Source organism: Protopterus annectens, chromosome 4.part1, assembly GCF_019279795.1.
Source record: "Protopterus annectens isolate FY-2018-M chromosome 4.part1, PAN1.0, whole genome shotgun sequence".
In the NCBI taxonomy this organism is placed as follows: domain Eukaryota; kingdom Metazoa; phylum Chordata; order Ceratodontiformes; family Protopteridae; genus Protopterus; species Protopterus annectens.
The window spans coordinates 805,099,595-805,127,414 of record NC_056734.1 but is presented as its reverse complement, the minus strand read 5'-3'; the positions used below and the strand labels follow the sequence as shown (position 1 = coordinate 805,127,414).

At 41.9% G+C, this 27,820-nt stretch overlaps 1 protein-coding gene across 2 annotated transcripts in view; it reads left to right on the top strand.

The window, feature by feature from the left end:
* Nucleotides 1-5,920, top strand: part of LOC122801418 (tyrosine-protein phosphatase non-receptor type substrate 1-like) — a 256,652-nt gene extending 250,732 nt beyond the window's left edge. Inside the window, exon 5 of one of the 2 annotated variants that reach the window (XM_044070932.1) lies at nt 5,220-5,920. In XM_044070932.1, coding sequence (XP_043926867.1) covers nt 5,220-5,341 — 122 coding nt within the window. In that variant the 3' untranslated portion in view covers nt 5,342-5,920. The remainder of the gene's footprint in view (nt 1-5,219) is intronic. The other variant, XM_044070933.1, reaches the window with a different exon arrangement.
* The last annotated feature ends 21,900 nt before the right edge of the window (nt 5,921-27,820 follow it).

Here is a 27,820-nt window from a genome sequence, read left to right as displayed (position 1 = left end):
TGCTTTTTTGTGTTATGCCGCTGTCATTGACTGCCTGTATGTTTGTGCTGCTATTGCGGCTTGTATCCCTTTGATATGTGAGATGGGGTATATCGGTTGTGGGTGACGTGCGGGTTGTGGGCCTTGCATTTCTACATACACGGTATGCTTGTGTGTGTGCTCCATCCCTGCCTGGGGAGCTGCAAGTTACCTGTCTGTTGTTCTGGGAGTGTAGGTTGTGTTGATGTCGGCTGGTGTCGGTATCGCCTGCATGTGTGCTTCCTGCATGTATTCCTCCTTCACATCGGTAGTATATCTGCGGTTGTTCGTACGTGCCGACTATCCCTTGGCATTTTGTCCCGGATATTTACGGTCATTGTGGTCCTGTACTTGGGACGGCCTGTATGCTACCGGTTGCCACCTATTCGGGTGGCGATTGCTTGTTTGACACTCGTAGAACACACAGCGGTGTTTACGGGCGATGCGTAGCCACGATCAGTGCCGGGGTAGCACATGCGTATTTCCACGGTACATGACTATTGCTGTGTAACGTTGCCGACGTATCGTTTTGCAATTAACATATCGGTGTCATACATACGGTCATGGTTTGTACATACGTCCTTTGCATTTCATGTTGGCTATAGTCCTGTGGTACATTCTGGGACATTTTCGCTGCATCGTTTACGTCGCCACGTGCCTAGCCAGGGAGGGGCTCTCAGTACTACTTTGGGGGTACTGCTGTACATACGCCTGTGGTTCCTATACTGTATGCCTACACATGTTATTCCACTCAGCCTGTCACATGTCACCTACATACACATTTTACAGTGGCAAACACATTACACTCAAGACAGCGGAACACACGACACCCTCACCGCACACATACACATACTGCCGCTGTCACAGGGACGGTTGCACACAGTACCTGCGTTGCCCGCATCACCGGCGGTGTCTACCTCCTCATATCCTAATAATGTTACCCGCACATGTACTGTTACTGTACAGTGGCCTGGCGATCATCCCGACTCGCGATTATGCATTTAGGTAGGTTGACCTTTCCATGGGTGGCATTCCCTGTTCTGTCAACCCTCCCGGATACTCAGGTTGTCGTTCACTATGTTTACTATGTACAGATATCGCGTCTTACTTCTCTGTCACCTTGCATCCCTCTGATTCCCTGTCTTACCTGTTGTACTTTATATATGTGTATGTGTACATATATTTCTATGTGTGTAATGATATCTATCTCCATATCTGTGTATGCACATATCTACATATGTATACACCTTGCGGCGAACGTGGCAGCATACGGCAACGCCGTCTGCTGTAGGACCCGCGTACGGTTAAGGTGTTGGCGTTCCATGCTCCGCTGGCTGTTGGGTGTGCAGTGTTTGGGTGCTACCTATGTTGGAGTCACACATGGGACCACCCATACGGTACATATTACGGGCGGCCATGTTTGTGTGCCATCCATTTCACAGTGTGTGCAGGTAGGGAGGTGTCAGTCCATGGGGCCTACGCTGTCAGAGTATGTGCTATACGTTCCCTCTTTGCCAGGGCATAGGCATATTGGGTACGCCTCCGTCTGCCTACTGGGGCTGGCACAGTGTGTTCATGGCGCTGAACCCTCTGTGCCTGTGCTTGCCTTGGCAGTTGTGGTGGGCTTTGTGGCCCTTCACCATTATGTCCCTGCAGCAGCTGTTTCCGCAGGATCATATTATGTAGCATGGCACATACTATGAATATGTGGGCACATGTGCCTGCAGAGTACTGCAGGGCTCCACTGGATGTATCCAAGCACCGGAACCGTGATTTCAGCATCCCAAACACACGCTCTATGATTATTCTGGTTTGTGCGTGTGCCTCATTATGGCATTCTTGCATGTGTGTGTGTGCATTTCTGATGGGTGTCATCATCCACGGCTCCAGTGCATAGCCAGCATCCCCCACAAGGTGGCCTTGTGTGATGTCCCCCCTGGCGAATACCTGATACAGCTGTGAGGCATGCCAGATATGGGAGTCGTGGTAGCTTCCAGGGCTGCCAGCACACACATCCATGATAATGCCCTGCGCATTGCACACGACCTGGCAATTGATGGAGGGGAATCCCTTGCGGTTTATGTAGCGTCTACCCTGCTCCCCAGGTGGTGACTTGATTTGTATGTGTGTACAGTCTATCGCACCCAGTACCTCCGGGTATTCTGCCACATGGTGGAAGTGGCGTATATTGCTAGCCAACTCCTCCTGAGATCTGGGGAAGTATATATACTCATGGGCATGTTGTAACATGGCATCCAGAAACTGGTGTAGTACCCTGGATGCTGATGCCTGTGAGATGCCCATTATATCCCTGGTTGGCCTTTGAAAGGTACCTGTAGCCAGTATTCGCAAGCTTACACATACCTTTGTGTCCACTGGGATGGGCTCCTATCTGTTGTTTCTTGTTCTCAGGCGTGGCCGGCACAGCTCTGCTATTTGCTGTAATGTGTCCCTGTCCACCCTGTAACGCTCTACTATCTCTAGGTCTTGAAGCCCCTGGTAGGTTACCCTTGGTCTGAACACTCTCCTTCTCCTCTGAGGCCTACAGTAGTTGTCGGCACCCTCCTCCGCAACTCCGTCTGTCTCTGACACATGCTGATGTATCACGGCCACGGCGGCACCCAACATATACATTTTAAAAGTTCCCCGTGTGTTTACACCTAAAGTGCGGCGTTTGGGAATACGCGCTGTGTGTTGTGTGCATTCACACTTTATACTGTTGTGCTGTACACCCGGTGATGTCATTGGGTGTGTCTGTGCGGCCGTATCTGTGGATTATCTTCCGTGTTTTACTGTTGGCACTGCAACGCTGTTGCCTTTGGTGTTACATTACACTTGCCTGCATTGGTTTAGCTTTAGACCTTACCTTACTGTTACTGCACGTTGCACCTACTATTTCCTGGATTGCATCCTGCAGAGCCCTGTCATGTGTCGTTTCTGGGACATGGCATATCATGCATTTTGTCTGCTGCCGCCGTTATGCTACCTCTCTACTTGGCTGTGCTGTATCGGTTCTTCACTCTTTCCAATTCTGCTACATCCCCTACTTTCTTTGCATTCATATGCCTCCCCTTTCCCGTTTTGCAGGTTTCTGCATGCAGAGTTGTCAGCTGCCGCCAATTGCCCTTCGTGGGTTGATTGGTGTTGATTGCTCATTACGACTCCAATTACACTGCTTCCGCATTTCCTCATATTCTCCGCATCACCTTCCTGTATCCGTTGTTGTTGACGGGGTGGCCGTCACATGACTGGGTTAGGGGAACGTAGTCATCCTCATGCACATGCATCTCTGCGCGCATTGTGTACTCTCAGCGCAACTATTTCCCCACACGCCGGTCCTGCTGCTGTGATGTGCATTGTACAGCCCATGTTTGCTGGGCTCCAATGTGCTTCCTCCTACAGTGGCACACCCCTCTGCGGTTGACATGTATTCCCTCTGGGCCACTCCTCGGTGTATTACCGCTGCGCCGTTTGGTGCAGCCTTACGCTGGCGGGGGGGTTCCGATTCAGTATTATCTGCCTCATTTGCATGGCATTGACTACTAATACATAGTTACGGCGCCGAACACTGCCGCCACTCCTTGGCAACCCTTGCGCTGTGGTTGTGGCTTTCCATGCATACTATGGTGTATTGTGGCTGTGAAGCTGATATGTATTATACTGCTCTTTTATGACATTGTCATATTATTTCATTGTTTCGCACCTTCCGCGGACATGTCCTGGGGTCCTGCTGTGGTTTCTGCGGACATACCATTTATGTCATTATTTACATTTTGTGCATGTTTTCTTTTGACATTCTCGGTGTCTTTCACCATTGGCATATTGCAACAGTATGATACCTGACGTTGACAGCCTTCCGTTACTCCTATGTCATGTTTGGATATATGTAAACCGTTTTTTTTTGGTTTACATTGCCGTGCCCTTATGCTATGCCTGTGCCACTTCATGGATCACTATATACCTTCATTTGCATGGTGCAACACCGCACATGGGGTGTTTAACATACCTACGCCGGAGGCGGCGCAACTCAGGCACACGCCGGTAGTGCACGTGGAATTGGATCGTACCTGAATCGCTCGGCGGCCATATCTGGCGTTGTGGCGCCTACGCTATGCGTGCGCCTGGCGCAAGGTTCATGAATCCCGGGGAATGAATACATATTACCATATGTTTTTGTCATTATAACTCTTATAATTGCACATTAGGGGACCCTTAACAAAGTTAATCATGCAGTTAGAATGTAGCAGGGTGTGAACATTTCTTCCTCCAAAAATACATTTCTCTTGCTTAATTGTAACTCAACAACGTAATGCAGGCACAATTATTCTTGCTTTAGACTTGTCGCACTGCAAAGAAACTACTTCATTTAAAGCATGCATTTTTTCAGTTTTCACATTCCTAGTAGAAGTATTTTCTTCAGTATAAGAAGTAAAAAAATGAGTATTTTGACCACTCACTCAACATTTAAAACAATGTGCTTACTGTTTTTTGTTTTAGACAAGGTATTTCTTGGAAATTGTAAGACTCATAAGGCAAGTTATGGAATTACTAAAAAAAGTAATATGAAGCTACATGAGAGCAATGGATGTTTATAGTTTCATAGTTTCATAGTTTCATAGTATAGTACTAGGCTAGCTGCCCTGGGGCATTTGTAAGCCTAGCCATAGTGATGTGGCTTTTGCCACCCCATGAAATGGTACAAAAAACAATAGTCACTGTTCTCCTTTACAGCTGTTTTTTTCAAGAAAGCAAGACCCTTGCACTTCCAATCTAATCTAATGAACTTCTGAATTACAAATGGTTAGAACATTTTATACTGCAATGAAATACATATATTGTATCTTCTAAAGATATGTAAAATGCCAATAGTATGGTCTCTCAGTGTCCATAATTTCTGCAACATTAGCAGCTAGTGATGGCTATCCTTTGGATAACTAAAGTGATGTTTCTGAGTACAAGAACAGTGATAAACCAGAAGAGAAGAAATCTATACTGATGTTTATGAAACACCTGCAGCTTATGTACTTGCTAGGGTCAAATTAAGTGGTTAAAGAGATAATTTTCTGCCATCAAAATCTACTATTAGGATACAGCATTCCTCAAAGACCCTAGTAGAATGTGTCTTGATACTGTGTATATTTTACCAAGTTGAAGAAAAACACATCTTTACAGTTTCTTACCCTTTTTATCCCTCTTTGCAGAAAATACCAGATATGCTACTGACTGGGTGCGAATAGGTTTGTTTATCGCCTTCACTGCTGGAGTCTCCTATATGCATTGTGTAACATGGAAACAACTACAAAAATATGTGGAGATAAAATGAGATGTGACCAGTGATTTATTCCATCATTTTCACACAGGAATCAAGAGGCCACCTTTACTATTTCCCTCTATTGGAATACAAGATCCAGCATACCTATGCTTTTGTAGGTGCTGCTTTCTTCTGAAAGCAGAGACACTTGTAATAAATATTTCCTTAAATTAAGAAATGAAGTACTTTTGTTAATTAGGACTACTCTAATGATGAACCAGCTTCACAACATGTCACAACTGCAGAAAACACAGGCCTTGTGCTATAAAACGGACAGTGGAGATACTGGTTTATACAAAATGCAGCAGGCATGGCGAGAACTCTGTCAGTACCTATACTAGTAGTAATTTTCTTTCTTGCATTAAATTGATCTGGAAGTTGGAAAAGACACTACTCCTTTTAAATACAAAATGTACATACTAAGTTAAGAACAGAGAGCCTCTGAAATTCTTGCAAATTTCCAAAACATAGTGTGCGTGTGTGTGTGTGTGTGTGTGTGTGTGTGTGTGTGTGTGTGTGTGTGTGCTATCACAGATAATTTTAACTGAAATTTGATTTTTTTTTGTAATTGCCTAAAGTATGTTAGAAAGCAGTTGTGCTGCAACACATTCCAATAAAGATGTATATTTTACATACTACATCAGTTTGTACAAGAGTGGCTTTCATTTTAGTAGCTGTAGATTAATTTCATTCAATTTAACAGACTCATTAAACATCATGCTGATATTTCAGTGTTAACCACTACTTTTAAACTTCAACAAATCAATATTTTTTGGAATTACTCTGTTTTTACTGAGTTTTGGGGTCCAAATAATGGGGTGTGATAATTCCTGAGTGGCACCCCTTAATTTCTGAATTTTCCGGCTTTTTTATTTTAATTTTCTTTTCAGATTTTTGAGTTGATGTCATCACATGTGCAATGACATCAGCTCCTTGAAATGGCCTGCCAGCCTGCCAGAAATTAGCTCAAGGGCTCACGTGCATGCATTTCCGGCTACTCCAGCCAAGCTGTGAGGGAATGGAATAACGGTGGTTCATTAGCTGTTAATGGGTAGCTGCAAGCAGGAATGGTGATTCTGCAAATGGAAACAAGCCACAAGGATGTTAACAGGACTACATAGGTATTTATTATGCTGCGCTGACTAGAGCTTGAAGTCCCTAGCCACCACCACTTGTGAAAGCTTTCTAGATTTATGCCTCATATTTTTGTTCTGTTCATCATAAAACGTGGGGTTTTCTAGATTTTTGTGGCAAATCTTTGAAGGACTGATTTCACTAAATAATGACAGGCATTTTAATTTCAGACTTCATATTCTTCAGGAAAATAAATGATAACACAAAACTTTTTATTCTAGCAATTTTCTAAGTTTATAAGATCTGTATTTAAAATTTGTTCCTATTTTTGGGGTTGTATTTCCCCATTATTGGATTTGTCCAGGTTTTTTGTGCTAAGACATTGAGAGCTATGGTGAGAAGTGAGAACAGAATTCTGTATTCTCCCATTATTGGCTTTGTCCAGATTTTTTGTGCTAAGAGATTGAGAGCTATGGTGAGAAGTGAGAACTGAATTCACTAAATTATATCCATTTAAGTATCAGTCTTCCTATCATTCAGGAAACTGCTGATTTGGCATAGTGGTATGTTGCTCTGACTGTAGTGCACAGGGTCCTGGATTCAAGACTTGGCAGTAAAATGCATGGTGGCAACACAGCATTTTATTCTATCAACTTTCCAAAATTATACAAGCAATGTTTAAAATCTGTTTCTGGTTTTTGCCCCCCCCCCCCCAATAAATTTTGCCTTTTCCAGATTCCTTGTGCTGTAAAGTTGAGAGATGCAGTTGAGTGCTGAGTGGATTTTACAAGGAGCTGAGAGGTTCAGGGGAAAAGGAGTTTAGTGTTGCTTATGTGGCATCACTTGCATTGTTAATAACATAACAGGTTAAATATTTGCTTTTGATGCAGAATGCTGTGAGTTCTACTCCCACAGTATGTAGATGCATTGCTGATACTGTACTGTGTTGTTGTAATTTTAAAAGGGGTGGGTGTAACAAGTCAAGAGTGTAGCTACAGATACAAAAGAAGTGAGAAAATGTCATGCACAAGGGCATTTGTGCCTCAGTGGAAAGAACAACAAATATCATTAACCCAAATTCAGGAACAGAAAATCAGAATTATTATGTTCTGTGCTGCATTATATGAAAAATATTTTTAAACAAGTACAGTACATTTTCCAGCATTCAAGATAAAACACATATTTTTACACTGCAGACAGTAGAGAAGCAAGAGTGGCCAGTTAACAGCACTTGGATTACAATGATAGTTTTGATGCTTCAGGATAAATGTAGAAGAGGGTCTGTCAATACTTGGACTAAAAATTGGAAGTCTTAAAACATGCAGTTTGCCTAATTTATTTTGCTGTGCATTTACAGCTATTGAGTTGGTCTGATAACACAAATCAGAGTAAGTCATGCAAAAAATTGAAATTGAAAATAAGTTCGAGAAGCTGTGCAAGATGCCTATGGCTTATACTACTGTCATTATATTTATATATATATATATATATATATATATATATATATATATATATATATATATATATATATATATACATACATATATATAAGCACTTTACTATCTCAAAATACTGAAATCTCAAATTTCAGTATCTCGAGACGAAAATGCTGAAAGTGCAGTTGAGTGAAACTGCACTTGATCGAATTCAAAGTGTCGAATTTGCGGTTGTGGTGGTGCAGTACATGGGATTTGCTGTGTTTGTAAGGTGCTGTGGGATATGGTTTGCCTAATGTTGTGTGGATATATGTGGAGATTCAGGTAAGTGCTGTTTTTTAAGGGTTTTGGGTAGGGATTTGAGTGAATGTGAGTGTGTTGGGAAGTTTTAGCTGTAGGTTAAGGTAGGTAGGTAAGAGTGTGAGTGTATAAGTGTTGAGAGTGGTGGTGTTTGTATGTATATGGTGTATGTTTGTGCAAGGGGAATATAGAGTACGTAGTGGTGGTTTTAGTGTCTTTGTCTTTTTAGTGCGACCTTGGAGTTAGTATATATAAGTAGCAGAGGTGTGGGGGGGCTTGCCCCCTTGCTTATATGTAGGGTATGTGTGTGTATTTGTGTTCTGTTTGTGTGTGTTTTGTTGGTTTGTTGTAGTATAGGGAGGAAGGTGTATGTATGTTTGTGTGGTGGAGGGTGTACTTAAAAGTCGCAATTTTGAATTTCGTGCTTTTGGGGTTTCGATATTGTTAATGTTTGGCTTTATAGTCTTGAGATACTGAAATTCGAGATTTCAATATTTCAAGATTATAAAATGAATCCATATATATGTGTGTGTGGAAGTAGACTTTTATGATGGAAATGTTCTGAATTGGGCAGTTTTGTCATTATTGGTTCATGCATCATTGCCTACTGGAAAAATGTTCAAACAATAAATTTAAAATGCGCTCTAAGTCTAACAAGTGTGCTGTATTATACAAAGAATATAATTTAATAAAGTCAGGAAGGTGATTCAAATAACACATGTATGTTTCTTGTTTTGTGTGCAAGGGACCTATGATTTGAAAACTGCCCAAAGGTAATCTTTATCCACCACTGGCCAGATGCAATTTCTTTGAATATGGTGTGGTTTCAATGCTGTTTCAATGAATGTGAATTTCAAGGACAGAGAAGTTTTAATACTAAGTCTATTTTCATTGTGAGACAGTATTGCTTTGTTTAGCATATGTCTAGTAGTGTTTGTGCATTGTGCTATAAAATGTAAAAATAAAATCCAAATAATCATTGTAGAAGTAAAACAGTATGCACATTAGTGTTTATGGTAAATGGGGGAAAATAGCCAGATAATGGGACATTGGAATGGCTGCAGGGGGACTCTGGTACCATATTTTGGTTGTCTGTTCTTCAGTTTGCATTTGAAAGTTGTATCCCACAATTCCATTGGAGTGGTAGGGGTTATGTAATTATGTATGCACATTTTATGTTAATTAGCGTACAGATTTGTACCTATTTTTCATGTGCCTTGTTCAGATTTTTGATGTTTCCAGGTTGAGAGGTATGGAGAAGAGTCATTCAAGCCTTAATGGAAATTTGAAATCACTGCCAGATGAACTTTTATCGTAGATGCACAGGAACCAGATTGAAAAGTGTATTTAGAAAATTCTAAACTTATGAATGGGACTGGTATAAGGGTCCAGTTCATTTTTTAAGGCCCAACTAGTAAAATGTTCCCATTTGCTTTGATACAGTTTTCTAGCAGAAGACTTGTAATGAGCAATAATAATAATACATTGGACAAGAGAAGAAAGGAAAGGATGAATTGTGCCCTCTGAGTGAGTTAGCAGATCTGGAACTGGATCCAAAATACATGGTTTCCTTATTAGATGAGGCCAAAGGAAGGGAAACCAAACCTGTCAAAGCCAGAAGGGAGCAATGAGGATTACTGAATTCTTCATCCTTTTGGCTTTCTTTAGGAATTGTGATATGAGAGGAGTCGGGGAAAGGCAATACTAGCCTACAACTCTTACCACACTTTTTGGCCACCAAACTAGGATTGAATCACTAAAGGTGGAAGAGTATCCATATTCACCAAGGATATTCACACCACCACATTAGTTGCCCAGCACAATGCATCTAAAATTCTCCAGGTGCAACTAACACTAGGTAAGACTGCAATCCAAATTGTAGCTTGCTACAGATCCCCCACTATGCCCCAAGATTCTCACTACACATTTCTAAACATACTGAAAAATATTAATATACAACCAAACACCCTAATATTGGGTGATTTCAACTACCCTGCCATTAACTGGGAAAACTACTCATGTACCAACACCTTTGCCGAACGGTTCTTGGAATTCATAAATTCCAATGCCCTGGATCAACTAATCCATAGTCCCACCAGGGGCTCCAATATCCTAGACTTGGTCATTACCAACATGGGAAATCGATGCTCAACACCTATGGTCACCCCCTCGTTGGTCAGGTCAGACCATAAGCTAATCACCCTTAACATCCACATCCCAACCCCACCCACCAGTAAGGAAACCTCCAGAAAGAACTTCTCCAAAGTCAGCTTCATGCTACTCAAGTCAGAAGTTACAAACTTCATGACACCCATGCAGACGGGAACTGAAAGTTCGACTGCTGAGTCCTATACTAAGGCACTGTATGAGCACATCCACTCATGCATGAATGGTGCCATCCCAGATAGAACCAAGATGCTCTCTTCCAAAAAAAAGGAAGTCAATCTAATGGTCCCCTGCCATAAACAAACTTTACAACAAAAGGAAAAAACTGTTGCAGAAAAGAGGAAAATCCCAGGATGCAAAAAACTCCCTTACCAGCCTCAGTAAGAAGCTGAGATCCCTCATAAAATCCTCCAAAGCTAGTTACGAAAATAAAATTGCCAAAGATTCCAAAGACAACCACAAGGCATTCTATAACTATGTCAAGAATCTAAATGGCAATGCTCAGATCTGCTCTGAGCTACAATAGAATGGCATTAAATATACTGATCCCAAGGATATTGCCAATATCCTGGCAGATCGATTCAGTGCCAACTTCACCCCCCTCTTACCCCCTAAATGGCCCATCTCAATACCGGAAGATTGCCAAATTCCGGTAATAACAGCCACACAGGTAAAAAACGTACTCTCCAAAGCTACGAATACAGCATCCATGGGACCAGATGACATCCTGGGCTGTGTACTACATGAACTACAAAATTAACTGGCACCTCACCTAAGTGTCATGTTTAATCACACCCTCACCTCAGGCTTCATGCCCACTGAGTGGCGCACAGCTACAGTTATCCCACTCCACAAGGGGGGATCCACCTTGGATCCCAGGGACTACCACCCAATCAGTCTGACGAACCTGATCTGCAAGGCCATGGAACGTATTATCATGGAACTTATAAACAAAGACATTGGCAACCTTAAAACACTGGACCCCACCCAGTTTGGGTTTGTGAAGGGCCAATCTTGTCTCCTGCACCTGATTGACTTCTTTGAATCAGTCTCCAGAGCCGTGGAAGAGGGTAAGGCAGTCCACACAGCCTATCTGGACCTCACCAAGGCCTTTGACACCATCCCCCACTCTGGAATCATAGATAAACTTACTAAGCTGGGCATTAATCCCTACATCACTCAATGGGTTGCCATCTGGGTTACTGACAGAACCCACACTGTAAAAGTAGCTGACTCCAAATCCAGCTCCAGACAAGTGACAAGTGGAGTACCTCGGGGTTCAGTCCTGGGACCTCTCTTGTTTGGCATCTACTTCTTTGAAGTGCAGGCCAACACTAAGGAACTCTGGCTAACAAAGTTCGCAGATGACTGCAAACTGGGAGCCATTATTGAATCCTCAAATTATGTTGATACTCTACAAAAGGGCCTTACAGAAACAGATGCTTGGTGCCAGAGCCATGTGCTTAAGCTCAATGCCAAGAAATGTATAGTTATCCCCTTTGGGAAAAAACATGCACCCATGAATTACCACATAGGTGGCAGTACACTAAACACCAAAAGTGTGATAAGAGACTTAGGGACACAGGTGGACAGTGGTCTTACCTTCAATAACCACATTGCCACAACAGTCAGGAAATCCTTCTATGTGGCACACCTCATCACTAAGGGCTTTTCATCCAGAAAAAAGGAGGTCATTGTCCCACTGTACTCTTCCCTCATTAGACCCATTGTAGAATACAACCCCACTTGGTATGTACCTCTCAAGACATCTGCAACAACTGGAAAGGCCGCAGAAATACCTCACTAAAAGAATCACAGGCCTAAAGCAGATGCCCTATGCTGACCACCTTAAAAAACTCCAGCTATACTCTGTCGCATATCGTCGACTCCGAGGCGATCTCTGCTTAATATACAAGGCCATGTCAAACCCAGAGCTGTTGGACATGCTAAACTTAAAGAAATCCTAATCCCTCAGAGCCACATGCTCCAGGGATCTAAACCTTGTCATCACAATAAACAAAACATGCTGGAGGGATAGGTTCCTGACCCAGAGACTCCCCAGACTCTGGAATAGACTGCTCATACATGTCAAGCAGAGCACCTATTTGGTCCTCTTTAAAAGGAACCTTGATGACTGAATGTGAGAAAGGAAATTCACCCCAGGGATCACTTCAGTTGCCCTGCTAGACAGGGGTCCAGGGAAGTAAATAGTTTGGGAAGAAATAGCCAGTGAATTTTTATAGTTAGGCTTGTATAGGCCCTAGGGCCGATAGCCTAGTACCAACCTATGAATCTATGAACCAATATAACCGACCAGGAGACCAATCATGAAGAAGAGCATCTCTGGGTGACTCCCCCGGAGGGGGGATTAGGGCAAAGTAACTTCTGCACTTGTTGTTCAGGGGAGAAGCAAAGAGGTCACAACAAGGTTGGCCCCAATGGTGAAAAATCTTGTTTGCCACTGAAGGATTTAGAGACCAGTCCATGAGGCATGAGAATAGTCCTACTCAGTTTGTCCACTATCACGTTGGAACTTCCTGGAATGTGCATTGCTATCAGAAAGTGGTTGGAAGAAATCATCCATTGCCAAACTCTGAGTGCTTCTCGATACAGTGGGTAAGATTTGGCTCCCCCTTGTTTGTTTATATACAAGACTACCGACATGTTGTCTGTCTTAATTGCTACTGTCCCAGGAGGAAGGGCATCTTGGAATGCTTGCAATGCTAACAGCACTGCCTTCATTTTCAGAATATTGATGTGCATGTTGGCCTCCAGTTGGAACCATGTGCCTTGGACTGTCCTTCCCAGATAATGCCCCTCCACCCTATCTGGGAAGCATCCGCGGTCACTATGGCTTGGGGCTGAGGAAAAATGAATGGCTGGCTCAAGAGAATCTGGTCAGAGTGCAGCCACCATTTGAGATCCTGTTTGCAACAGCTGGTAATCAAAACTAGATGAGACATTAGTTGATGTATCAGAGACCATTGGGATGCTAGTAACCACTGCTGGATTCGTATATGAAACCTCAGTAAAGGAACCAGTGTGATTGATGCCACCATGGAGCCTAAGGTTTGAAAAACAAGTTTAACTGGAACCCTTTTGCTCTGAAGAATTTGCCTGATTTTAACTCTGATAAGTCTTTATGGAGGGAGGGATGCAATCCCTGAAACGGTGTCTAAATGAGCACTGATGAAATCCAGTTGCTGAGAAGGCTGAAGGCTGGACTTTTTGAAATTTATTGTTATGCCTAGAGATGTACAAATATTTATAGTGTAGTTTCTTGCTCTAAAAGATGCCTGGTGTTAGTGGTGAGGAGCCAGTCATCAAGATACAGAAAGACTCGAAAACCTTGCAGTCTGAGATGAGCTGCAACCACTGCCATGCATTTGGTGAACACACTGTGGTGAGACCAAAGGTCAATGCTCTGAACTGGAAATGACTGGCTCCTAGCCAGAAGCGCAGAAACCTCCTGGAGCTTTTTCAATTTTTATGTGGTGATAAGCATCTTGGAGGTCTATAGAGCAAATCCAATTGCCTTTTTCCAAAAATGGAAATATATATAGAACTAAAACCATCCAGAATTTGATTTGCTGAACTGCCTTGTTGAACTGGCTGAGATCCTAACTGGGTCTCCAGTCCACTGTTTTTTTGAGGACTAAAAAGAATCTTGAGTAAACGCTGGATCCTGTCTGGTCTGGTAAGAAATTTTGGATGACTCTTTTTTTCGAGCAGTTTTTGAATTTCTAAGACTACTACTTCCCTTTGATTGGGTGGAACATCTGGGGTTTGGGACTTACAAATAGTGGAATTTTGTAACCTCTGGATATTTTCCCCTGCACCCATTTGTCCAAAAGTTATCGATTGCCAGGCAGATAGATGCAGGGATAATCACCCCCCCACCAACTGCCTCCAGAGGAAGGCAATCAGGACCCCATTCAGTGATGCTGATAGGAAGTTCCAGAGAAAGATTCTCTGGACCCCTGATTTTGTGGTCCATTTCTGCCCCTAGGGCGAAATCTTCCATTGCTTTCTCCTCTGCCCCGGGGGAAGTCTTTGCCTCGTGAGTCTTGGAAAGGCCCTTTGGATTTTGTAAACAATAGTCTCGCACTTCTTTGGTTCCTAGAATAAGGTCTCTGAGGAATGGAGAAACATATGCCTATGGCAGATAGGGTCTTATCATCTTTCTCACATCTGGCTAGGGTGTCTTTTACCTTGGGACCAAAAAGGGAGGACCTGTCAAAAGGAGCACTGATGAATGATGCTTTAAATGGCTCCACAAAGTCACACAAGTGCATCCAGGAATGCCTTCTAATGGCTATGTCTTAACCTGCTGCTCTGGTCATCCCTTCAGCTGCATGGGCAATGAGCATCATGGATGAATTGGAGATAGCATCAAGGGTTGCAAGCTGAGAGGAAACTTGTCACGGACTCCTTCAGTCACTGCTCCTGAGAGAGTATTTGAAAGTTCTTTAATCGATTCTCTCTGTAATCTGGTAAAGTGTGGCATATAATTCAAGGCTCTTAGAGCAAACATCATTGAAGCATATACATGCTTCCCAAATCTATCCATTGTCCTAGACTCCTTGTTAGAAGGATGGATAGTCGGACTCTCTTCAGCAAATTCCTTTTTGGTGGCAGCCGCTATCACCACGATGTCAACAGGAATCCCTTTAGACCAGTGCGGTTCATCTATAGGGGTCAATAATATCCAGTCAGGTCTCCTGAGGATTGGCTGTATGGAATCCAACATCTTCCACTCACGCTGAGTGATTGATTTAATAAGATTGTCAGCAGGCAGAGAGATCCAAGAAGTAGAGGGCTGGGCACAAAAAGCCTCCAGGTATACTGATTCTTCTGAGGAAGGTTGAATGGAGGACCAGCCACCCCTCTGTTTCAGACTTTCTAGGATGTCTCTGAAGGAAACATCATCAGGGGGTGACCTGGGAGAACCTTCCCCCTTAGCAAAATCAGTATCTTCAGTGAAGGACTCTTCCGGGGAGTCCAGGCGCTTCCTCTTACACTTCGTCTTAGCAGGGACTTCCTCAGGGATAATGATCTGGGAAGTGTCCAAAGAGGAGACCACTAAAGTGGGAGTCACCTTGGACTTTTGTGCCCTCTGTCCTGGGAGTGAGACTGATGGTAGCTCAGGTTGAGAGGAAGCAGAAATCTGTCTCAACAGGAATGGCAAAGACTGAGACTCCCCAATGGACCATGCCTTCTCCATTATCCTAAAGGCTGGCCACCCCCGTAAGAGGGATGGGAGCCCAGAATCAAACAGGACTCCTTCAGAACTGGGGTCACACCCCACAGGAAGGAGGCAGCCTCTGGAAGAGAAGCCTGGATCAATCCTACAAAGGCCTAGGTACCAAGGGACATGGACAATTCTGAGTGAAAAGAAATCGATCCAAGCCACTCGGACCTGACCAGAGAATCTTGACCCTGGGAGACCTCCGGTGCCAATGGCTCAGAGGAATTCAAGACAACTCTTGGAACCAGAGAAGAAGATGCTACCAGAACTGAAGCAGTCAATGCCGAAGGAGTCAGAACTGAGGACTCCAAGGTCTCGACAGGAGTTGGAGGAAGAGGGTATGGAGGAGTTATTGTTAGGCTAGTTCCAAGGCCAGCATGGCTAGGAACCGAGGATAACCCCTTGCCATCATGAGCTAATCCACCAGTCTCAATATATTGGCCTCAGAAAGACTCTTAGTAGATCAAATAGAAGATGAGGAGGGAGATTTAGGAGGTTTCGCTTCCATAAAGGGGCTGGGTGGCATATCCTTAAAAGTGTCAATGGAAGGATAGTATTTAGTTCTTGGTAGCTGTGATAGCTTTGGCAACAAGAAATCTGTTGGTGCAGAAGAAAAAGATGTTTTCAGTTTGGAGAGGAGCTTGGGTCTGGAACCAGATAAATCCTCCAGTGCCAAGGAACTCTTCAGTACCGAGGATGACTTAGGCAACTTCTTAGACGGTTCTGAGAACCTTGGAACCAAAGAAGGCCTTTTTCCCAAAACAGAAGATGATGGGGAAGTGCTAGTTTCAGGTCTAGCCTCAGATAAGCCCTCATCAAAAATAGTTTTTAAGAAGTTCTTTTAATATTAATTTGTTTTTTTCTTTCAGTCAGGGTTCATGTAGAGAACCTGTGACAGATTGAGCAGTCCACCTGCAAACGCATTTTCCCCAGGCAATAGATGCATAATGAGTGATTTTCAAAATTAGACATCTTGCCTTCACCTTTCTGGCACCTTTTAAAACCTGAGGTGCCTTTATCAGACTTAGCAGGAGAAGGTTGTTTTCGGTCAGCCATTGTAAGGAAAGAAATAACTGACTCAATAGTCATGTGACAAAGGAGACAGAGAGAAAGAAGCAAATTATTTTTTTAAACTAAGGAAAATACCAACAATGGTAAAAGAGAATATATAAAATAGGTAATAGATAGAAAGAAAGTACCAGCAATGGTACATTAAGTTCTACCAAGTGTAGGAAAGGGAATGAAGCAGAATAAGGATCTATGAGAGGAACTAGACAGGAAATTCTTAATAAGGAATAAAGAAGTAATTCAAAGAGGTAGAAAAATTAAAGTATAACTCACTGTTATAGCCAAGACTCAAGAGAAGGAAACTAATGCGCCTGGTCTGTGAATTGGCAAATGAGATCTGAAGTAATCTCTGTGAGGAACATTATGGGTAGTGCCTGGCTCAAGAGTTTGGAGAGCATGAGCTGGGAGATATGGCTGAGTCGGTTCCAAGGTTCAGAACTGAACCCACTGGCAAGGATTGGGTGAAGATTGACAACATCAGATCACACATTACTAGTTTAAAATATACTTGCTAAGCTCCTGCCATTAGGGGAAACCTAACCCCTGTCACATATAGTCAATTATTTAGGATTTTAGTGCTAAGAAGGATGAACCAAAAGGACCAGAAGCAAAAATTGCCTGAAACCAACCAATGTGCAGCCGTAAAACACCAAGACAACAAGGTTGGATACCATTGAACCATATACCAGATATGGAGGGTGATGGATGGGTGTTACCACTGAGGCAGTGTAAAATTCAAAGAGCTACTGTTGCAGGTAATCAGGAATTATGCAACTGTACTACACTCATCATTCACACTGCCTCAGTGGCATATGGATAGGTACCCAAAGCTTACACTACCTTGGAGGAGGAAGCATAAGCATCTATGAACCCCTGGAGAATAATACTTGCAAAGCTTTCCCTTTAACTTTAGAAATTATACAGTCTGTAGTGCTTTGTAAAGGTATGAACAGAGGACAAGGCTGCTGCCTTTAGAAGGCATCTAGAGTCCACTCCTTTCCAATGTGCCACTGAAGAGGATAAGGCTCTGCTGGAATATACTTTAACCTTACCATGGCTAAAGTAGCAAAATAAAATGACAGAGTAAAACCAACAAGCAATCATTTGCTTACAGTCAGTTTGAACATTCTTAGCCCCAGAACAGGAAATAAACAGCTGTTCAGCTTTCCTGAAGGGCTTCGTTCTCTCTGTGAAGTGCCTGTGCTGCCTATGCACATCCAAGGGATTCAAAATCTTCTCTCTCTTGGTAATAGGTTCTGAGAAAAAAAAAAAATGGTAGAGTGATGCTTGATTCAAGGTAAATTTAGTAACATCTTTTGACATGAAAGAAACTTTAGCATATAGAATAACCCTGCCATTAGAAACCTTTTAAAACAGTATAAACATTTGCATAGAGGATCCCATGTCAGAAATGAAAAAAATCTCTACAGAAAATGTAAATAAAGTGATTTGTGGTAAAATCATGATTTAGCAATAAAAATGGCTACAGCAGAGTTAATCCAACAGTAAACACAATAAAATGAAAAAAACAGTGAAAAAAGAAATGAAGACAATAAACAACAGAAACAAAAGGACTCTTTTCACCAATGAAAGAGATATTTCCTAGGGTTCAGCTGGCACAACAGAGCTTCAAATGCCCAGTAGAAGTCATAAGATACTTATAAAAGCCTCTAACTGCTTAAAAGTAGTGTTAAACATGCAAACAACATAGTAAGTTAGAATTGCCAGAGGAATTAACAGCAGCTGTAAATAGCAAGTAAATTATGTATTTTTAATAAAACAGAAAAAAAAAAGAAAATAAAAGTATATAATAAAAAAGGAAGGGGAGTTCCACAAGGGATCTTAGCTGAATCTGGAAGTTATAATCCAACAATGCAGGCAGCTGAGGAGATTCAACTGTGTGAGTTCTTCAGATGGCACTAAAGACTGAATAATGGACTGCCTGGGACAGGGGCTAGTCCTCCCCTGATGGGAGAGGCTTAGTCTATTCCCTATCACTGAGACTTAGAGGAAGGGATTCTGAGCTCTGGAAAGCTGCTGGTATCAGGTTTGGGCAGGCACAGAACCCATATGCCATTAAGGCAGTGTGAATAATAAAAATCTAAACTGATGACAGATTGGGGCAGTAATGCCATGTATTTTGTGTGTTTTTTTAACAAAGTACACAGAACAAAGCCCCCCTCCAATGTCATCAGTAGTTCATTGTGCGTTGCTCCCTTTTGAGATGTATCCATTTTGCAGTTCTCAATAACCTCAGCAGGAAGAACATCCTTCCCTTCAGCCTCTCGGCTCTGTCACATTCAAGGACATTAAACATAGTTAGGTTTCAAAGTAATGCTTCTGGCACAGCTTAGATTTGAGGATCTTATCCCAATCTGCAGTAGAACTCACTGGTGGGGCTATTGTCAATGACTTGTACAACACACAGTCTCACATTCACACACAAGAATGTACCGGGAAATTCCATAGACAGTCACATGCAGATAAGCTTCTGTACAGCTCCCTGTGAATGGAAAGTGTCAGATGCCTACATTTCAGTAATTTTTTCCCAGTTGAATTTATACAACATGCCCCCCTCCCCCCCAAAAAAGGAAGCCGCACTAACTATTCTCAAATTCAAAAAGCTTTTAAAACTGGAGGCATGCTGTAATCACATTTAACATAAACATATATGTAAAGACAATGGCTCTTTATTCAAGTTTATCTTTGAAATTGTAAAATTGTCAAGCCTTAAAATAATAAAACATAGAAGTGAACACAATTTAAGTATACTGTTACCTTAAATGTTGCTCCAGATGAAATATCTATTAAATGAGTAGTGTTTCATTAAATGTTTATGGCCTGGATTCTATTAAGTTCACAGAGGCTATTTACAGACATTGCAGCACACCGAAGGAAAACTATAGTGCACCTACTGCGGATGTAATTTCAGAAGACATTCTGAAGGCAGCCTAAGTACTTAATATACAGAGTAAGATAATTAGGGATTCCTCACCCACTGGTCTGATTCCAAACACGTTGTGCACAAACAATACAAGTCAAATGCGACAAACAGCCATGCCGAATCAATTCCTGAAATTCTTGGAGCATGCTTTACAGACCGCAAGGAATTTAAGTGAATGCTATGAATTACGGCAAAATCTGTAGTAAAACATCAAAAAATATATAAAAATGCAACCTGCTGTTAATTTGCAGCAATAGGCTGCAGTGATACAAGCCATAAATGAGGCTGTGGCTGTGTGCCCTAGAAGGCAGCCAGCTAGAGTCAGAGCAAGGATGCAACTAAACCTGTTGTCAGAGCAGCAAATAGTTGACAGATACTGCCTATCCAGGCAACTGGTGCAGGCTGTCTACAACATGTGTGCTCCACATATGTCTCTGCAGACCATGTGAGGAAATCCCATCCTCTTGAAACGAAAGTGTGTCTCAGACTGAGTATACTTGCATCTGAGTCATTCCAGAGACACGTGGGGGATGCTCTGGGAGTTTCACAGACAGCTGCTAGTCATATCTGCACAAATTCCTGAAAGCAATGTGCAGCAAGGTGGATGAATACATTCACTTTCCAACAACCCCCATTGAGAGGAGTACTGTAATGTACCAGTTTTACAGCATCTCAAACTTCTCACATGTACTCGGTGCAATAGATTGCACACACATACCTATCAAGACACCATTACATACTGAAGCAGACTGATACATAAACAGAAAGGGCTGACCATCCATCAACTGCCAAGTTTTGTATCAGCAGATGGCAGCATAACAAATATCATGGCAACAAACCCTAGAAGTGTCCATGATGCTGCCATTTGGAGGGAAAGCAGACTGATGGCTGCATTCCAGTGAGGTGCAACGCCTGAGGGACTGCTACTGGCTAAGTAAAGGAAAACAACTAAGATGCAAATTAAGGATACCCCTCACAACAATATCCATTTGGGCAAAAGTGCTTGTATTCCCCACAACAGGTGACTTTGGTTATCCACTTGAGCTATGGCTAATGAACCCTTTCCATAAACCATCCAACCATGCACAGGAAGCCTGCAATAGAGTACACATAACAACCAGAAACACCATGTAACATATGTTTGGTGTACTGAAAGCTAGGTTCAGATGTTGGATACATTCAGGGGTACACTGCAGTACACATCTGAAAAGGCAGCACAGATAACAACAATAAATGCCATGCTGCACAACATGCTAACTAGAGAAAATAGTGGTCTTCCACTTGCAGGTGCAGGTGAACTACCCCAAGAACTCCAGATATCTGTAGAGGACATCCAACACTTATCCTGGGGGGAGGAGCAGGAGGGCATAGGGGACAGAAGTCACAGGTGTAGGCAATGTAGAGTGCAACCACGAGTACAGGCCCAGGCAACATGGCAGCATCTGACTCACATCTTTGAGTCATGAAAAGCCACACATACAAAAGTACACAGACTGAACATTGATGTTCAGGTGTTGCCCCACCACAGCAATATAGATTGCATCTAATGGCAATTACCCACTAGATGTGCACACTGAGCATCACACATAACATAATCATTGCATATTCTAACATGAACATATGCAAGTGTGCCACAACAGGGATCATCAACTCAGGGCACAAATGATGCAGGTATGCATACAATCTCAGATTGTTGTATCATTGTATGGAAAACAATAAGGGAATAAGCAGCATACATCAGTGCTACACATACACATCTGTACAATATAATAACATGAAAAAAGAGAAACCACACAGGACATAATGCAGAAATTTTAATATCAGAAGACACATATAACAGTAAAGTGGTAATTCAATAATATGAACCAGCTTTGTATACTACACTGTTGAACACACACGAATGCAATCTAAGGTGACCTCACTAATGTCTCACACCATGGTCCCCTTTGCCTCAACCATGTACAGATGTTGTCCTGATTGCTCTACAGAGGAGATATATGGGGCAACAACACCATGTTGAGATGAAGGAGCATGATTGTGATTTGAAGGCCTTGTGACTGACGGGACCACAGCAGATGAGCCAGTAGCTGAACTCTGTGTAGTTTGGACCACAGACAGTGATTCTCAATGGCCAATGGTGGTTCTATGGACAGATGGCCTGCCATTCCCAGGCTGCAATCTGTGGAGCACATTCAGGGAATGCATAATCCTGCTGGTAGTACAAAACTGCTGCAGTACTTTAGAGGTCAGAGATTCCACCAAATGTGCCACAGCTAGCAGACTCACATTCTGAGTGGACAATGCAGCCATGATCTCACTGTGTCTGCACTCTTGTTATTTATGCATTACACAAAGGTGGTGTGCCACATGATTTGTGTCACAAGCAAGTGCATGGACTTCTGAATGCCAGCATTGCTGTGACTGTTCATTTGCCTGCATCATGAGGCAGACACCTTCTGACATCTGGCCATGCACAATATCTGATCACCTACATCTACTGCAACATCCTGTTTCTGGTTGTTGTGTAGAACTGCCACAGCAGTGGTCTAATCTGGAGTGTGTATGTCAATGGCCTCACCCTGTTCAACATCCACTTTGCCAGCATCCTCCAAATGGCTAGACAAGTTGACCTCCACATGTGAGGCTACAACTACAGTAACATCACTGTCAGCCTCATGGATGGACTCTCCAAACACCTCAACGTCTTCTGTGCAAAAGGCCATACTACCATGCTGAGAAACATCTTGACAACCATCATGATGGCTGGAGAGACTGCTGAATGATACAGATACTTGATGTGCTACAAGATACAAAGACATGGATCAGGAAAATGTGCTTACATCACATGATGGATATCATCAAAGACATAAGGCATATCTCACTGCAGTGTCATAAATAATAATGACAATATGAGGTTTACTATATGCATGTTTCACATTATCTACATCAATTAAGTATATAATTTGGTTACATGGCCAACATACATGACATATGTGGTGCTTAAAAAAACACACACCTGACAACAATTCTGGACTGCCACCAATTAATGTGACATTCCTTACTATCGTGGGTCAGTAACTAAGGAGCCTCAGTCCTCATTACTGACTCCAATATCAGACTGTCACTTAAACAGAATTTATTTTATTTATTTAACATTTGTTTACTGGGAAGGTCTGACTTGGAACAAAGTTAAATTCCAGTGGAGGCCTGGGGAGAAAAGCTTAAAATGCATATATTTGTAACATGGGAGGGAGGAAAGCAGAGCGCCCAGAGGAAACCCACATGAGCACAGGGAGGACATACAGACTCTGCACAGAAGACACCCCAGCCAAGAATCAAACCAGAAACCTCTTGCTGTGAGGCAATCACTGCATCACTGCGCTGTCCAAAGTAATATTTCACAATTTCCCCCTAAGAGCACAAAAGGAACACACTCTTTTTTTCCTGGGACTGGACTATATACCTCTGTCCACCCAAATATAATTTCTTATCACATGCTTCAGAGCTAAGTGTTCCGGTTTAAGACCTCTGATACACACACATATCCAAACACTTCTGGGAAAGCCTGACACAGATTTCCAGCTGTGTTTCTTTCTCAAAATAATATAGTAACACTGCCACCAATGCGAAGGGGTGTCCAATTACGAAAATGAATTATCAAAATAAATGATAGCACCAGAACAGCCATGTCTCGAGGTGGCTCGGGGAGTATCATACAGATAGAAGCACTCTCTAAAGAAAAACACTGGTTTCCAGCCACAATGTAAAATAATGAGAAAAATTTAATGTGTACTCTTGGCTTTTCCCGGTTCAATAACTCTCAATAAACATTAGAAATGTAATCACCAGAAATGTAAAATCAAACTGCAAGATAGAGTCCATTATTCAAGAAAAACTCTACCTTAATAACTAAACGTTCCTGATCTAACTAAAGGGTACTGTCCCTGATCTACTCTAAGATATAATAGCAAGGCCAAGGCAAGCTTACAGTTTTCTTAGTGCGTTCTCTTTTCTTGGTGTTCATTGACTGCTCAGTACTTGACAAATGGCACAGCTTCTCAGTCTCAACTATCTGAATTCAAAATATAACAGTTATCTGCAAAAAGGATAATTTTTCTGTCAATCAACTATTTAAATCATCTCCTAGCAACAAGGAACATTCCAATGACATCACTCTCTGCTCAGCTGATTCCCCACAGTGCTTTAAAAAGTTCCTCTCAAACATGCGCAGCTAGAAGTGTAACAAAGCAGTGACAGATTCTTTAAACATTCTGTTTAAACAGGAAAATATTCAACATTTTAAAACTTATTTACATATTCACAAATAGGCATGCTGGCATACAATGCAAGTTAATCTAAGAATATGCACAAACCTCCTGCCAGACATGCTAACACAGATGATAGTGTTTTTAGTTTCTTCACATCTCCCCCCTTATGACTCAAGCACGTTTTTTCAAGTGACTCTTGAAAAATTACACTTGAGAAAAATGGGTCTACCTGGGAATATTAACTCACTCCTCTCCTGGACAATCCACTTGCATTGGCATTATTAACCTCACTGCGATGAAGTATAGTCATATCATATGCTTGCGATCCTAGACTCCACCTCATACCATCCTTCTTTGGCACTAGCACTACTGAGGAAGCCCAAGGACTGTTAGACTCTTGAATTACCCCCAGTTCTAGCATTTCCCTTATTTCCTCTTTTAGAGTCTGCTTCACTCTTTCAGGTATTCTATAAGGAACCTACTTAATAAGTTTTTGGAGTACTGTATCCGCATGGTGCTGCACCAAGTCAGTACACCCAGGTTTCCCTGTGAATATATCCCCAAATTCCTGCATTACCATTTTTACCTCCTGGACTTGATTAGGAGTTAACTGTAGTGATATAGTGATCTCTTCCACAGAGATGTCAATCCTAGCCTCACACAAAAGAGTGTATGTCAGACTCTTCTTGCTATCTACTATGAATACTCAATACTAGGGCCTTCCTGTCGTGACAAGGTTTCATAATATTCACATGGTATATTTTGTGCCTTTGTCTCCTACCTACCAAATTTACCATGTATTTCACATAACTGATTTACTTCACCACCTCCAAGGGTCACTCCCAAGCTGCTTGTAGCTTGTTATGTCTAACGGGGACAAGTACCATCACCTTCTGTCGCTCAGCATACTCTTGAGCCCAAGCATTCCTGTCATACCACACCTTGTTTTGTTGTTGAGCCACCAATAAGTTCTCTTGAGCTAAACCCATCAGCTCCTTAAGGCTTGTCTAAAAGTTGAGAATATAAGCCACAACAGACTCTTTGTGTGATTCACTCTCACCTTCCCACTCTTCTTGAATTAAATCTAAAGGCCCCATCACCCAATGCCAGTATAACAACTCAAAGGGGGAAAAACCTGTAGATTCCTGTGGTACTTCCCTGTATGCAAATAACAGATGGGGAAAATACTTGTCCCACTCCCTTTTGAACTGGTCTGCAAATGCCCATAGCATAGTCCTTAATGTAGAGTTAAACCTCTCCATAAGACCATTAGTCTGGGGATGGTAGGAGGTGGTCTTTAGATGTTTCACTCCACAATGCTTCCACAGACAAGTCAGCAGGTGGGATATGAAGTTGGCACCTTGGTCAGTCAGTATTTTCTATGAAAACATACTCTGCTGAAGATTTCTATCAAAGCATTTGCAGCCTTCTCTGCCTCAATAGATGACAGAGACACCACCTCAAGATATCTGGTAGCATAATCTACTACCACCAACATGTATTTCTTTTCTGTAGAACTTGGAGTACTCAGCGGTCCCACAATATCCAAGGCCACTCTCTGAAAAAGATCTTCGATAACTGGTAAAGGCATTAATGGAGCCTTAGCTTTGTCCCCTGCTTTACCAACTTTTTGGAACTTGTAGATCAGAGTGTATGTCCTGTGTATTTAAGAAGTATATCAAGGACTGAACGTACACATATAAGTACCAGGCACGTGCTATTCCTAGTGCCATTTGAGAGTGCAGCCAGAGAGTGAGCATGTATGATTGCAGTAGTTAATTTGTATATATTAAGTTAAAGTCAGTAAACTTCTATTGTGCTGTGTAAAATAAAGCTGCTTGAACAGAACCCACAAAGACTCTTCTATTGTGTCCAAAGTAGAAGAGTGACATGGTGTCAGAACCGGGATCTCAGAGAATAATATTCGGAGCTATGAGGTGCAGAGATGACAGTGAAGGTAAACTGCACAAAAAAGAGTCAGAAAAGAATCAAAGGTAATGAGAATTCGCACAAACTGCTTAGTTTCTAAAAAAAACACAAAATGGGCCATACAAGGGCACAACCCACATTATTAAACAAGTAGGAAGCACACAAGGTTTATTAACTAAGGGAAATGTTTAAAATAAAGATATCTGACAAAATGATTAATAGAAAAGCAAAATGAGTATGTTTAACACAAAACGAGTGTGTTTATGGCAAGACAGGCATGTTTAGAGTAAAATGACCACAACAGAAGTACAATAGGCATGAAAAGAGATTAAACAAGCAAAACAAATATAATAAGGGTAAAAAGGGGACATTAAGTGTAAATAAAGCAAGGCGACTGCATGTTTCTTGGCAAAGTGCTGTGTTTTGGCATAACTATGACTTTGTATTGTATCAAGGGCATAACTAAAGTTATTTGAAGTATCTCAAAGTGTGTAAAGGTGCTTACAGTGTTTGCTTATTACTGTGTATGTATTTCAAAGAGTTTATTTGTGTGCAAAGTGCAACTATTTCATGAACTACAGTCAAAGTATAACCATTTTGAAAAGTTTGTTGTGCGGGGTGTGTCTATTTGCAAAGTGCTGCCATTACAGAGTGTTTTTTGCACTGTAAAGATTTGTCTAGCAAGGTACCGCCATTTTGGAGAAATTTCAGTGTGCTGTGTACAGTTTATCTGCAAAGTGCAACTACTTTGAAATGTTATTGAGTCTGAGCTTCTCTTACCCAGTTCATTCGCATTGTGCAGTAATTTGAAGTGTTTCTTAAAATGATGATAAATTACTTTTGCAATACAGTTATTTCAAGAGTATTACATTGCCTAGAAACTTAATTCATAAAGTCCAGTTACACAGAATCTTGCATCAAGTAGTTATTTCATATGTTTCTATAAGAGGTGATTCCTTGCAATACAGTAATTTCAAGAGTATTACAGTGCCCGAGAGAGACTTATTTTGCAAAGTTCAGTTATATAGAGGCTTGTTGTGCTATTGGGCAAAGTTACAAATACTGGCATAAATTTCTGGCATATTTGATCAGAATATCGCAGAGAACTGGAGAATATTTGATCAAGAGTACGATAATTTTATAAAAGTAGCTTATTCAGATAAAGATGCATGCACCAGGGCATTCATTTTGCTAAACATAGCTGGGTCAGAGGCCATAGAAAGAGAGCGTTCATTTGTGTATGCACCAGCAGTATATGAAGGAGAAGGTAAAAATCATCATATTGTTGTACATGGTGAATCAAAGGAAGACCCCAAGTGTTTGAAGTGCAAGTTCAGAGAAACGTGTAACCCCCCCCCAGACAAATATTACATTAGAGAGGCATTTGTTTTACACCAGAGATCAGAAACCAGGGGAAACTTTTGTAGCTTATATAACTGATGTGGGAAACAAAGTTAAAATATGTCTGTTTGATGACTTAAAAGATGAGTTAATAAAGGACAGGCTCATGTGTGGTATTAATAATACTGATGTGAGAAAGATCTTGCTTCGTGACAGTGATTTAACGTTGAGTAAAGCCACAGAGATTTGTAAAATACATGAAGTGACAGAGAAACACACAAATATGCTTGTAAGTGACAAGATCATGGTTTCAGCAGGCTCAAGAGGAAATGCAGATAGCATGCAGCACATGGCAAACAGAAGTAGGGCTAAGCACATGGCAGCCACAGCCCCTGCTGGCTCACCAAGGGAAACCATGTAGTTTTCCAGCAAGTTCTAAGACTAGTTCACTTAAAGGAGCATGTTCCTCAGTGCAGTACAAGCATGAGTCAGCAAAACCCCAAGTCCAGCTTTATTATTAACTGTCGCAACTGTGGTGCAAATCATGAGTCTAAAAAGAGAAATGCTCAGCATTTGGTCAGCAATGTCACAAGTCTAAAAAATGGAACCATTTCCAAATGTTTTGCAAATCAAGTAAACCTCGCACAGTTGTAAAGAAAGGTCACACAATAAAGCAAGTTGATCAAATACAGCAACAGCAGTCAACTTTTTATGTAG